Below are 14,480 nucleotides of genomic sequence, written 5' to 3'. Positions count from 1 at the left end.
ATATTTCAGGAACTTCATAGAAATTTTTAGGGGAATTGGTTGAAAATTTCAAGTATTTTCATGAAAATTAAAGGAAGATGTTGGAGAGGTTAATATGTAGGAGAAAATTTGCTTTGAATTTGTAGGTATATGAGTGGAAATTTTCGGGAGGTTTTTTGAATTTTTTTGTAAAAATTGTTTGGGAATTTAGGGCAGAGGTGTCCTTTGACATATTTAGGATTTTTTATGGAAATGTCAGGGAATTTGTTTGAATGTTTTATGGGATTTTTGGGAATGTGGTATAGATCAGGCATTAGTGACAACAGAATGACATTGATTAAGGCAGATACAGCGTAGAGGAGGAGCTGGGGTGGAGGATGGTTGCAAAAAGCAGCTTGCAGCAGGAGCAGCAAAGCATAGCCAGGCTGGAGCTGCTTAAATATGGCAGCATGAGTGCAATTATTCAATAGCATGCTTAGAGCTGATCAGCTGGCTGTCAGCTGATGAGCGATTGCTTGAGATCAGATGATCTAAATTATATGGCAGCACTTGACAACGTGGCCTGCCTGATCTAACGCTATACTCTCAATTTTTGGTCAAAACTAATTCCTGTTCACAGACGAGGCTGAGCTTTTAAACTAATCATGTTCTACTAATCCCAAATAAGTGGAAGAAACTAAAAATGCATTCAAACAAACACTCAGGTTTAAGGAGGTTAAGGATTTGGGTTGACAAAAATGTCCTCCACAAACAAAAAAAAGTGTGCAAATCTTCATAAAAGGTAGAAAAATCTCAGCTAAGAGGTCATAGGGTCATTTGACGGACCACACACACCATGTCCTCAAATTTTAACTCTTCCTCTTAACAGTTCAGTCGCCTCTGCAGCGAGTCTGTGACCTCTGCCATCCTCTGAAAAACTTCTGCTGCTGCTCAGCAGACTGTAGTTACATAACCAAGAGCAGACACTGTAATCAACAACAACATGTTGTTTGTGCGAGTGTTTGACCCATGGCTCCGAGCCTCAGACATACCATATGACTGGTTTTATTGAAAAGGTGCTGTGTGCTCCACAAGGCTGAGTGCAGCATGGGTTAAGATGAGCATTACAGTGACACAGTGAAGGAGGTTATTAGCTTCTGATGCCTGGAGGCAAAGAGAGAAAGAGAAACGGGAAGAGCTCAAGTGTTCTTGCCTGCCATATAGCTCATATGTTAACCCTTTTTCTGACTTCCTGTTAGATTTTGGATTTGAGTTTCAGTGAATATTTGGGCATAGATGGACACAGATAGCCACTGACGCTTGCGTGTTGATCAAGGATTTGCTGTTCCGTGTGCTGTGCTCACTTACAGTCATATGCCATTCTAGCTGTGCTGCGTCGATATTAGTTTTAAACGTGGTAAAATGTGAGACTATGGGCAAAGAAACTCTTTTTAGTGACTAAAAAGGGAGGTAATGAGAGTGTAAGGAGAAAAGAAGTGATCAGCTGGGGAAGATTGTGAAGGCAGATAGCTCCCTCTGCTGTTCACAAGTGATAAGCTTTGACATTTTGGTCAGAGAGATCATTCAGAAGACTTTTTAGTGATCAAGTGTGTTTATTGCCTCTTATTTTCCTTCTTTTGGGATTGTGCACACAGAAAATCACTGCTCTCCAGTTAATTGTGATGCACCTGAAGTTTTCTCAGACATGTCACTGAGGAAAAACAGTTTTTATAAAGTAAAATAAATGTTGGCAAATCTCCACATAGCTGCTCTGGTTCCAGCATGCTCCCAGCATTTTTAATGTTCCCTCTAACACCTGTGCTTTTTGACAGGTCACTGTGGGGAATTAATTGAGCAGAAATGTAATCAACAGAAGCACTGATGGGCCTGCTGGGTATGCAGGTTTTAATACAGAGTGGCTACATCCACCTGCAGAACTACACATCATAATATAAAGTATTTGGACACCTGATTATTGCAAACTTTTTTGATTTGTTTCATCAGTCTTGTGCTGTTTTGTTTTTGAACCCAGGCTGAATGGACTTGATCACCATGAAAGCAAGAAGATTGGATCAAATCTTGAAATCCATCCATCTTTGACACTACTTATTTAATTAGGGGGTCAAAGGCGAATGGAGCCAATCGCTGCCGTCACTGGAGAGAAGACGGGGTACACCCTGGCATACACGCCCTCACTCCACACATATTGGAAAGTTAGCGTCGCTAGCACCTTTCTGCATGGTGGAAGAACCTGGTGAGAGTAAACTCCACTAAGAAAGGCCATTTTTGACCAGAGTTCAAACCAGTATTCTTCCTGCTGTGAGTCAACAGTGCTAACCAACATGCAGCCCAAACTTTAATTTAAATAAGAACAAACCAACAGATCAAATCAGGTTATCTAATCCTGGTTTTCAGGTTACCTGCCCTAATGAGTCGTCACACCAGTCAGACTGTTGCACATACCCATTGCATCTTTCACATCCATCTGAGCAACACCCCATAAACAGTGTTTGGAACAGGCAGAAACCATTCCAAAATAAATAAATAAAAGGTGATTGGGCAAACTCTGTCAATCACATTCATTACCAAACAGAGCAACAACATAAATGACATATCAGTGAAGCTAGTTGGTGAGTTAACCTCACGCTTAAGCTGGTTGGGAAAAGTTTTAATGCTGTTTTTATAAAGAAACTTCGCCCAGTTATGATAAATAAGCCAATCATCTCCTCACCAGTTACTAGACCCGTAGAGGCTAATCAGGTGAACGGAGAATTCCAGAGGGGCTGTTGTACAGTGACAGTAAATAGACAAAAGGAGGGCTGGCAGGAGGAAAAACTAAAGATTTAGGTACATGCAAGTAAAACTAACTTGATTTATAGATGATTAAACCAAAGTTGGAGGGAAGGGAAGCCTTATAAAACTACAAGAGACTTCTACAACAGTAAAAACTGCCCTTAAAAATGAATTAGAATGGTAAGTTATAACAATAAAATAGTAAAAGCTATGACATAAAAATGTAGGCTTTTAGTCTTTGGCTTTCATTGACTTTGGAGTAGAGGTTTTTGACCGTTTTTAAACTTGACAATTTTGCGCTCAGTTCAAGTGTTACTGTCATTAACAAAAAAAAGATTCCTCCTACTTTAGTAGTTGAACATTATTATAATGAATATATTTAATCCACTACCATATATCTGTAGTAAAAGGTTGTGGGTAACCCTTCCTTTTACAGTCCCCTTACCTGGTAAATATATGGTAAATTAATTGTTTTATTTGGTAATAACTACTGGTAATGAAGATGAAGATGATGATAATGATTTCTAGTTAACAGTGTGTAAGTTCAGACAAGCTGCAGCTCAAATACTAGGTCTATACCTAATTTATGACAGTGGTAATACCTAATAACACCATATAATACACCAGGTAAATACCTAGTATTTAGGTTGTTGCTTTTTGTACTTATTTATTATAGTAGATAATCCAATAACACTATAATTAACCATTTATATTTACAAGGTAAATACTTTCAATTTGAACTGCAGAGGTGATTACCATATAACACAATAAAATTTACCAGGTCAAAACCATTTGAGCTGTAGTTTCTTTATTCTTAACTATTTATCACTAGGGGTTATTACCCAATATCCTAGTATAATATGCATTTAAAGGTTAATATCTAGTGTTTGAGCTGTAATTTCTTTGTATTTATTTATCATAAATTACCTCATATTGACCAGATAAATCCCTAGTAATTAGGTGACTGGGCTGGTCTGAGCCATGACAGGGCTGAAAAAGAGTCCCACTCCGGTCCTGCCAACCACCATTGTTTACCACTGCGTTCAGCTGCTTCTGCTACACCACACCTACAGCTGATGCCTCGTTCTCCTTATGTGACTCTGACTGGTCTGCTCATTTTCTGACCAGGAAGGAAGCTCAAAGCTTTGAAAGATGGATCCACCTGATGGCAGACGTAGAATCTGTCCAGTCCATCAGCTTACCAAGGTTAGGGATAAACTGTAGTGAAACGAAAAAGTAGGTCAAGCAAAAACCATGTTTTTACGACGAGGTTAATATTTCAGACATGTGTCATAACTGCTCTAGAACTGGCTGCTGGGTTTGGTCAGGGAAAGAATTTTGAGTTTACTGCAAAACTCAGTAATATTAAGTTTTAAGGAGCCGTCTGTATGAATAACGGCTCATGTTCTTCTGAGACTGAGTATCCCAGCTGTAGTCGTTGAATTATAATGGTATTTGGTGAAATGGAAAAACACAAGATCGGGACAAAAAACACAAAAGAATACATTTTTAATCTCAAAGTTTGAAATGAGCTTTCGGTCACTGTTCCTTCTATATTCAGCCCATGAGCCAGAGGAAGGCTGGAAAAATCTGCTGACATCTGTCAGGGAATAACTTGCAGATTTTTTCATCGTCTTCCAGTTCATACTCCCCAGCTCTCCTAAATAATGTTTTCATTTCATGTCAAACTTGAGGTTTTCTTATTAAAATGCATTAGTTTTAAGTGGATTCCTGCTACTAATACATTCATAGCTTTCAAAAATGTGCAAAATATACTTTCACGTGAATTTATGAAAGAATTTACTGAAGTCAAAGATCATTTTCATGTAATAATATAAATGTAAATAAATACAGTGATATATTTTCCTACAAAAGCAGTTTAAAATAAAGACTTTTCTTTCATATAACTGTAATTTGTATTGAACTATTTGCAATCCTTAAAACAGGAACAAAAGCAGAGTGGCAAAGTGAAGCAAATACTTGTTATTCTGTAGTATTCTGGTACTGTTTCACTACTTCAGCCACTATTCATAGTACAAATATAATAATAATGTGCCCTGGATTAAATTAATTCATCAGTTAGGCACCTTTAGGAGCTACTAGTTGCTCAAAGTGCCACTGTTGCCGGGGTTGATGGGTGCAGGGCCGCAGGAACAGACCTGCCGTGCCGGCACGGGTGCTCTGTGTGACTCCTCCTTCTTTCACAGCCTCCACACATAACTGAGACTGCTGGTGGACGAGTTGACCGCTCAGCTGAAGCACAAAAACAGACAGTGAGTTACACAAACACCCACTGAGAGCACATATTCAAAGATAAAAAAGAAAACAGTTGCTGACGTGCCTTTATGAACTTCCACTGGAGCCTACTGCTGCTCGGTCGCTGTTTGGGGCACGGAGACGCCACCACCCGCTCTCCCTCTGCGTCCAAACACAGAGCGCCCATGGGACCCCATCGCACCTCAGAGTCGGAGTTTAAGTCACAGTGCTGGGGTGAAGAGAGAGATTGCATTTTTCTCTGTGTGCATCCTGGAATTCTGCAATTTTCACAGCTGTTGTCATTGTTACCTGGTTGCCCGTCCCGCTGCAAGGTGCCACAATCATGGATCCGCCCAGCAGACGATGCCTTCGAGGAAGGTCTGCACAGCTGCCTGTGCCTACATTGTACAGCTAAAAACAGTCTGCCATGTTAATCAGTGGTATAACTTCTGTATTTTTCTGTTTTAGTGTGTTTTTACTACCTCTCCTGACACAGCAGGTCTGTCCTGTGGGATGTAAAGTTGTGGATAAACTGTCGTCAGGTACCAGTGGAAAGTCCTGCAGCCCAGACTCCTTTTAAGTCTCAGACGCTCTGTGATGTTTGGACTCTCAGACTGGTTAAAAAAAAGAAAAATCATGCACTTTTTTCCCAGCATTCACTTGATAATCCTTTAAAATAATCCATTTATACGCACCTGCCTGATGAAATGAGCAAGTGTGTCCCTCCTGTAGAAGATCTTCCTGTAGGCGTCCATCCAGGTGTCTGCGATACGGATCTTGTTCCTCTGAAGAACCTCCTGATCCGGGAGGAGGTAAGACAGGTGGTGGTGGTCCACGTGAGCCACACGGGAGCAGGGGACCACCTCCATGGAGCCCCCACAGGACCACACCTAAGACAACAGGAAAGCCTAAGGTTTGGCTGCCTTAAATTTGATCACAGGAGAGTCAAAAGGAAAGTATTTTAATTTGCAGGATCTTTTGTTATGATCACAATGTTCTGGACGATTTTAATGTTTCCCAGAACATGCAGCAATAACACTGTGACTTTCAAAGGTCATCAGAGGAAAACGAGTGGTCAAATAACATTTTCCATTCATACTTGTGCTTTTCTCGACCATCCCAGACATTCCCAGACCTCTGTCCAACCTGAAATTTCCATTTGCAAACGCTATCCTGTCCCAAAACAACATTCCTGAAGACCTAACACACGGCAACTGAATCATGCTCACTAAAGCATGGCTCAGAAAAGAGCCAACTGGACCTCGCTCATGTTTGACCAGGGGATTTGGAGGATTTGAATGGAAAGTGGATGATTTAAAAAAGTGTTTTGTTTACCCGGATTGACAGCTCAATTTGTTCTCCTCCCCACAGTAGCATCCCGGGGTCATAGGCTCCCACGCTGTGGAAGAAGTGTCTGTCAATGGCCACAACTCCTCCTCCTAAAGCTGGACTCCTGAAAGAGAGAGAAACAACATGCTTCCTGGTGTTTATGATCAAGAGACAAGCTGTGAATTCTTGTAATTTTTAAGAAAACACTAAAACTGCAGACAGAAATTTGGAGATGGAAGTACATATTTATGCAAAATATATAGTTCCTTTAGTTTTTCATCTTTGTCTATCTTGTATTTGGTATGTGTCGGTTCCCAGGTCCCAATGAGGGGTGGATAACTTATACAATACAACACAATGCCATATGACACCGTACAATAGCCTATTATATGATATGAATTACTATAGGTATATGATATGATGTATAATGACACCATAAACCATAAGATGTGATGGACAGTATTATAGGATGCTTGATGGTTGACGGGTGCAGGGCTGCAAAATATCATTCAATGGGTACAATGATGCAAAAAGGATACAATATGCAAAGATTTGATACGGTGTGGTATGATACAAAACAATACAACACAATACCAATCATACAATATGATTTGGTGTGATGCAATGCCATGCGATGAATAAGATACGGTACGGTATAAACCAAACAGTACACTACAATTTGGTGCGATATAAAACCATATGATTGTATGTCATATGTTTCAATGTGACTCAGTACGATTAAGTATGATTCAGCTCAATAGAATTCATTAAGATATGAGATGATAAGATTTGATAAAGCCAACTACACCATGTTCCAAATGATTACCCAAATTGGATTTTAGTGTCAAACATTTCAATTTTTTGTTTTTCAGTTAAACTCATGGATGGTATTGTGTCTCGGGGCTCTTTGGATCATTTAAATCAATCTCAGACACCTGTGATGAATAGTTTACCAGGTGAGCCAGATGAAAGGAAAACTACTTAAGAAGGACGTTCCACATTATTAAGCAGGCCACAGGTTTCAAGCAATATGGGAAAGAAAAAGGATCTCTCTGCTGCTGAAAAGCGTCAAATAGTGTAACACCAAGGTATGAAAACATTCGATATTTCATGAAAACTTAAGCGTGATCATCGTACTGTGAAGAAATTTGTGGCTGATTCAGAGCAAAGATGGGTTTGTGAAGATAAAGGCATAATGAGGAAAGTTTCTGCCAGACAAATTCATCAGATTAAGAGAGCAGCTGCTAAAATGTCATTACAAAGCAGCAAACAGGTATTTGAAGCTGCTGGTGCCTCTGGAGTCCCACCAACCTCAACCTCCAGAGGCTTCCAGTCATGCATAAACCTACTTTTCAGCCACCCCCAACCAATGCTCACAAGCAGAAACGGTTGCAGTGGGCCCAGAAATACATGAAGACTAACAGTCTTGTTTACTGATGAGTGCCGTGCAACCCTGGATGGTCCAGATGAATGGAGCAGTGGATGGCCACGATGTCCCAACAAGGCTGTGACGTCAGCAAGGAGGTGGTGGAGTCATGTTTTGGGCCAGGGTCATGGGGGGAGAGCTGGTAGGCCCCTTTAGAGTCCCTGAAGGTGTGAAAATGACCTCAGCAAAGTATATAGAGTTTCTGACTGACCACTTTCTTCCATGGTACAAAAAGAAGAACAGTGCCTTCCGCAGCAAAATTATCTTCATGCATGACAATGCACCATCTCATGCTGCAAAAAATCCCTCCGTGTCATTGGCTGCTATGAACATAAAAGGAGAGAAACTCATGGTGTGGCCCCCATTCTTCCCTGACCTCAACCCTATTGAGAACCTTTGGAGCATCCTCAAGATAAAGATCTATGAGGATGGGAGGCAGTTCACATCAAAACAGCAGCTCTGGGAGGATATTCTGACATCTTGCAAAGAATTTCAGGCAGAAAATCTCCAAAAACTTACAAGTTCAATGGATGCAAGAATAGTGAAGGTGATATCAAAGAAGGGCTCCTATGTTAACATGTGACTTGGCCTGTTAAGATGTTTTTGATTGAAATAGCTTTTGATGTCAGTAAATATGACCTCCTAATGCTGCAAATTCAACAAATGATCATTTTCAAAAATAAAATGTTTCGAAACTCTGTTGTGCATATAATAATTTGGAAAAGTACATTCTGATATTTTTGTATTTTTGAAAAAAGTTATCATTGGGAGGTTTGATCAATAAAATTTGAATTATGCGCTCACGGTTGATTATTTGAAAATCATACTGTCATTTGCATTTGTCATCGACTATTTAGGAAAATCAGAGAAAAACATCATTTGCATAATAATTTGGAACGCAGTGTACAATGCAATGCGGTAAGCATTAAGTGGCCAACAAACAATAATTTCAGATGGAGCATTTGGGGATAATTAGTATACTGCAAGACAATCATGTGATGATTCATTATGTATAATCTGATTTAGTGAAGAGTATAAAAGGTGCAAAATATGTATTTATGTACTTCAATTTTGTGTCTGTGTCACCTTTTATTACATTTCATCTTTTAACTCTTAGATTCACTGCTGTCTGATGATATCCAACTGTCCCCTTTTTTTAAATCCTGCTGTTTTCACATCTTTGCTTTTATATGTTAACCTCATACATGTAATGGACAAGTAGAGAGCTCTATTTTGATTGCTCTTTATGGAGTAAAATACCTAACTGGCACTAATGATTGATGAAAGTAACACAGCCAGCAGATGATATAATGACATGCTGTCTTAACCTTAGTCCCAACCTCACTATGAAGCCACTGGCCCTCGAGGAAGACACCTGCTGTGTTGAAATGTCAGCGTGTTTGAATTCAAATCTCTGAAAAGACCACGCTCTAGAAGTTTTCCTTCATGCTGTGATTATCTGTTCCTCTTCTGAGATGCACCGGTTTTCAGAATTCATCAGCTGAAGAGTGAAATTACCCTTCTTTACAGTTTCCATTTCCTGCCCTTTTAAAGAAGCAGATGATCATATCTGCACCCACACAACAAGAAAAGCAGATTTTATCAGTGCTTACTCTCAGGCTTCAGCCAACTTCAACATGCAAGCTGAATTATAAACTTGAGTCATAAAAACCTGACAGCCTCTAAACTTACGGCACAGGCTGAACAGCCGAGTCCGGCTCCTTGTCCTGCAGTGGAGGATAAGATTCCCAGGAGAAGTCAAGCCTCCAGTCGAAAACTCCCCTCACTGGCCACTGGGTGGCGTTGTACTGAAAGGTCTGCCAGTTTATCACATCCATGATGGGTGACACCACTCTGGTCCTAAACAGAGAGACAGACGTGATTATATCGGGTCTGTGTTTTCCTTCTTTGGGGTTTGACAAGTACACTGATTTTAACTGAGGCTGACATTCTGAATGAGAAGCATGTGCCTGTCAGTCAAATACTGGAGAGAATAAAGAGAATGAACATTCTGCAGCTGCATTTTTCACTGACATTTTCTCTCAGTATTCATCCCCTATGCACAGAGATATTGATCCAGAAAAAAGACATTTTTCCACATCAGCTCTCGTGTCAGAAGGCCAAGTTCAATTGGGGTCTGCTCTGCAGCACATATGTTATTCCAAATATTTCTCTCCAATAGCCACGTGTGATGTGATGCTCTGAGGAAATGGAATGAAGAAATTAAAGAAGGGAAGAAAGAGAAGAGGAAGAAGGAGAGGGGTCAGACATGCGGCTGAGTGTTTGCAGAATCCAGGTCTAAGAGTTCAGCCTAATTAGCCAGTGTGATCAGAGGCACGCTGCAGGAAGCTTCAGACACGAGACCTGAGCCAAATCATGAGAGCACACATGCAACATGTATCGTCTACTTGACTAATGAGGGAGGACAACTTGTAACCCTCAGCCCTCAGACTTCTCAGTCGTGTCAAGTGCTTCTGTCAAACAGCAGACACAACAGAAACAAGCAGACTGAGTTTTGACACAGTTGCTAGGGTTTTTTTTTTTAATGAGGTCATACATTTTTATTGATTAGTCTCTGCTCTTAACTAAGGAAACAGTTTAAAACTATTGTGATTGTAGAGCAATTATGCAATGGATTCCAACTTTTTTTTCCTTTACTGTAGATTAGTAGCAGGTGTGCATGCAGGGGAGGGCCTGGGGTGGCCACCTTTATTTAATTAGCCACCCCTTAAATGAGTAAGCATTGCAGAAGAGTAAGGAAGCTCTGCCATCAAATGCATATGTGCTTTTACATTGAATGCATGGCTACAGTTTGATATTGGTGTCCCTGCGTGTGGATTTTAAAGCATTACACTGCTGCAGAACCCCATGTCTCACAGATGCACATACTTTCCCTACCAATCAGTTTTTTGTCCTGGACACTGTGATGAATCTGTTCTACCTCTGTTACTGTCTTCCCCACCAGGTTAGTGGCAGAATTACTTTTTCTGTGATGCTCTTTCACTGCAAGAGAGGCATAACAACCCAATCTCAATAGACACCGTAGGTGGAGCTCAAGCTAATTAAAGCAGCTCTTGTTGTGGCATTTCATTGTAGTACCTTATCTTATACTTTTGTGACTTGTTAAGCATCTTCTTTAGTGAGTCCTCCAAATTTTCAGGCTTCTGCACCAGCAGTGGTTGTGTTTTTGGGCTGTCTTTCTGTCTGGGTGATTCTTGTAAGAGTGATTTCTAAAGAATGCTTTCACGGTTTTGGTTCAAATGTTTGTTGAAGGATCATGTGCATCGTTGAGTAACGTTACTTTGAAAGCTAACTCATTAGATTACTGCATTATCCACCAGGAATACCAATACATGAGAGTACTTCATTCTTACAACAAAGTAAATCTCTTTAACCCTCAGTCCACCTGTAGGTCATTAAACAGCATAAAGCCTGCAGCACACATGTTTTGATGTTGTTTCCCTTTAGTCCAAAAATTCAACATAAGGGGGATAATTCCATAGTATAACGCCATCCCACTAGCTAAATAAGCATGCGGCAGCATGTGCACTGACATAGCTGTGCTCTTACACTGGCACTAAGCTGTGTGCCAGCAAGAATGTGGTGAAACAGGCACAGAAACAGTGCTCATGTTTGTGGAGCTTCTGTTTTCTTTCCTTTATTTTATTGTGGCCACAAAAGTGGGTGAATAGGGGAGGGGGTTTTCAGTGATGGATTACTTGAATTGCAAAATGAATTCCTTATGTTACTCATTATGACAAAAAAGTAATCTAAGTACTCTAACAGATTACTTTGTTATGCATTACCCACTGACTATCTGATTAGATTTTGGGTTCAAAGTTCAAAGGTCAAGCTCACTGGGTCTCATGTTCATCCATTGCTTTCCAGTCTATTTTTGTGAACACAAGATCTTTAGAGCAATGTGAGGGATTGTCTTCAAACTTTGCACAGATTTCTGCTTTATACCAGTGATGAATTGATTCTGTTTTGGAGGTCAAAGGTCAAGGTCAGTGGGCCTCATGTTCATCCCTTGCTTTATAATCTATTTTTGCGAACACAATATCCTCAGATCAATGTGATAGTCTTCATTCTTTGCACACATTCTGCTATAGTTCAGTTGTAAAGGAATCTGTTTTGTAGGTCAAAGGTCAGGCTCACTGGGGCTCATGCTCATCCATTGCTTTCCAATCTATTTTTGTGAACGCAAGATCTTAAGAACAACCCAAGGGATTATCTTCAAACTTTGCACCAATTTCTGCTATATTTCTGTGATGTAGGTATTCTGCTTTGGAGGCCAGAGGTCAAAGGTCAAGGTCATTGGGCTCATGTGCATCCTTTGCTTGTCAATGTAACATCAGAAAGGCTTTAACAGATGTTCCTTTAACTTTGAGCGCCTGCTCACTCTAACTCAAGGAAGAGGTCAAAGGACAAGGTCAACAGACCTCATGGCCAGCCCTCTTATCACCTTTCCGTGACTCTTCCACAGAAAATGTTGACAGGAAACCTCGTGGGAGCATATTACAGCAAGTTGATGATGAAACTCATTTTTGTTATTTCAAAAAGTACGCCCTCAAGATTAGATTAAAGCGCACCTGTCCTGCGCCACTCTCTCCAGCAGCGGCTCCAGCCATCCTTTCTGGCATTCACAGTGGGAGTCCATGAACACCAGCACCTCTCCTGCAGCTCGAGCAGCGCCCAGAGTTCGGCACCCTCCGACACCCAGGCGCTTGGTGCTTCGGATCAAACGCACCCCGTCCAAATGAGACACATACTCGCTGAGAACGCTCTTCAGGTGTCCTGAGGAGGAAACACAGACATTAACACGGGGTCAGGAGTGATCATGTGGATGTCTGGGGTCAGGTGGAGAGACTCACCGTGCTGGCTCAGGTCGTCTACGAGGAGCACCTCCTGCAGGTACTGTTTGGGCGCGGTGTCCAGCACGCTGTGCACGGTGCGCAGCAGCGTGGACCATGCCTCGTCGTTAAAGCAGATGATAACACTGGCTGACGGTAGAGACTCGCTGTACTGCTCCCCTAAACACCTTTGAAAGGGAAATAAACGCACCGAAACCAAAGGATAACGTCGTTTGTTTTAACGCGTTTTGAATGTAGGAATAGATTGGGTCGTGCGTTTTGGCCACTCACTGTGGATGGCGCGCCTCAGGCAACCTGCGATGCAGAGAAATGCTCTCGCTGATCACCTCATTGAAACCGTATTTCTCCACTGCAGAAAGCTCTAAACCCGTAGCCTCCGGGTGCTGCTTCACTCCCTTCTCCGTTGCGCCGTGCGTCGGCAGTGCAGGAGGGGTGGAATCCTTATTTGACCCGGGTATGATCACCTTATAACTCACCTTCCTCTGCGGTGGATTCTTAGTGCGATGCGTCGATGCCACATATAAAAGCTGGTCTTCTTGGAGAGAATTCAGTGGAGCAACATCCATACCGAGCTCCAACGCAGGGTCCCAGGAGTCTACGATGATCTCCAGGTCCGGTGCACTCTGGATCCGCTGGAGAGGTCGCCGGGGAGGACCAGGATTCTCAAGACTGTGACCCTGGTCCTTGTTAAAGAGGTCGGAGAGCGCCAGAGTGACCAGGGCGAAGCAGAGGAGCAGCAGCCAGAGGCAGATCACCCTCCTCCGCACAGCTGCAGCTCTGATCCACAGCCTCATGGTGAAGAGTGCAGAAGAGAAGGGAGGCTCAGAAGTCAGCCCAGTGCTGTCTTGTCTTTCCCATTCTGAAGTTTTTACTCCACTTTAAAGCCATATCATAAAAGTTAATGAAACTGGGTTTGTCCAGAGAGAAGGCATGGAGGTAAATCATCCATCAGTCTTCTGAGATGGAGAGCAGCATCCATGGAGCGCCAGATCTGGAGCAGGAGTGGCGCATCAGGCAGGTTCAGGACAGACCTCTTAAGTTGTACAGGAGAGGTGCGCGCACTTTGTCTCACCCAGCTCATCCCGAGGTCCTAAAGCCCGCGAGAATATCTGAGCTCACAGATTGAAGACGCGCCAAACACATCCACCTGTTCAAACACATTGTCATTGGCAGGATTCACAAAGTAGTCCCGTTAATTCAGATCGTTAGAGCGATTAAAACGTTTTTACTTCAATGTTACATCACTTAAATGAGTCCACAGTGGGACTGGGGTATCCCTAGAATCCATTTAATTGAATAGAAGTCATGCTGTGCAAATTCCCTGGCACGATCTTTCTCCAATCGGTTTAAAAATTCGAAAAAAACTCACATTTTTCCACTAGAAACGACAGTATTTTCTTTCAACAAGCTCACGGTGCAGGAAAATGACAGTTTTAGTGATTCTTGAAAGCAAGCGAGAGAGAGAGAGAGAGAGAGAGAGGGAGGCGTCTCCCCGGTGCGTCCCACATCAAAGCTCCTCTCTCCGGCCAGCTGGCGGCGCGCCCCGCGGTCCCATGACCGGCTGTCGATGCCGGGAAGCGGGGCAAACGAGGCTGCGATCTCCCCCGGTTCTCCGAGGAGATCTTGGCAGCCCGAGCTGCTGTTTTCAACTCAGTGAAGACAAAGACGTTTTTCTTTTCCTTTGCATGTTTCCTTTTATTTTTTTCTTTTACAAGTGGAAATTTTCATAAATCAGTTTTGTCACAGTGCTTTTCTACATCGCACATCAACGCAGTAAGACCTTTCATGAGCACCAGAATTTAATTATAAAAACTTAGTTTAAAGGGGAAATGCCCAAAAGTCAT

At 41.9% G+C, this 14,480-nt stretch overlaps 1 protein-coding gene across 3 annotated transcripts; it reads right to left on the bottom strand.

Annotated features, from left to right (window-relative positions):
• Positions 1 to 1,713: 1,713 nt before the first annotated feature.
• Positions 1,714 to 14,035, bottom strand: LOC121523299 (polypeptide N-acetylgalactosaminyltransferase 15-like). Of its 3 annotated transcripts, none has more exons than XM_041808115.1 (11): positions 12,907 to 14,035; positions 12,637 to 12,803; positions 12,355 to 12,559; positions 9,455 to 9,622; positions 6,343 to 6,460; positions 5,703 to 5,897; positions 5,490 to 5,621; positions 5,317 to 5,418; positions 5,093 to 5,236; positions 4,839 to 5,004; positions 1,714 to 3,969 (listed from the first exon to the last, which is right to left on the bottom strand). In XM_041808115.1, the coding sequence occupies exons 1-11, from the start codon at positions 13,428 to 13,430 to the stop codon at positions 3,959 to 3,961; spliced, it is 1,932 nt and encodes a 643-aa protein (XP_041664049.1). In that variant the 5' UTR covers positions 13,431 to 14,035; the 3' UTR covers positions 1,714 to 3,958. The 3 variants fall into 3 exon arrangements, with proteins under 3 accessions (XP_041664049.1, XP_041664052.1, XP_041664050.1); XM_041808118.1 differs by having other exon boundaries at positions 4,911 to 5,004; XM_041808116.1 differs by lacking the exon at positions 1,714 to 3,969 and having other exon boundaries at positions 4,244 to 5,004.
• Between the last annotated feature and the right edge of the window lie 445 nt (positions 14,036 to 14,480).

The sequence above is a fragment of the Cheilinus undulatus genome, linkage group 16 (genome assembly GCF_018320785.1).
Source record: "Cheilinus undulatus linkage group 16, ASM1832078v1, whole genome shotgun sequence".
NCBI lineage: Eukaryota > Metazoa > Chordata > Actinopteri > Labriformes > Labridae > Cheilinus > Cheilinus undulatus.
Note: the sequence above shows the minus strand (reverse complement) of the source record. Positions and strands in the feature narration are given on the sequence as shown.

Coding starts and splice junctions, on each gene's coding strand:
- LOC121523299 (XM_041808115.1), bottom strand. CDS start 13,430: ATGAGGCTGTGGATCAGAGCTGCAGCTGTGCGGAGGAGGGTGATCTGC. Junction 5,898..6,342: donor AAATTGAGCTGTCAATCCGG/GTAAACAAAACA, acceptor CTGTTGTCTTAG/GTGTGGTCCTGTGGGGGCTC. Junction 5,237..5,316: donor GCAGCGGGACGGGCAACCAG/GTAACAATGACA, acceptor TCTTCACCCCAG/CACTGTGACTTAAACTCCGA.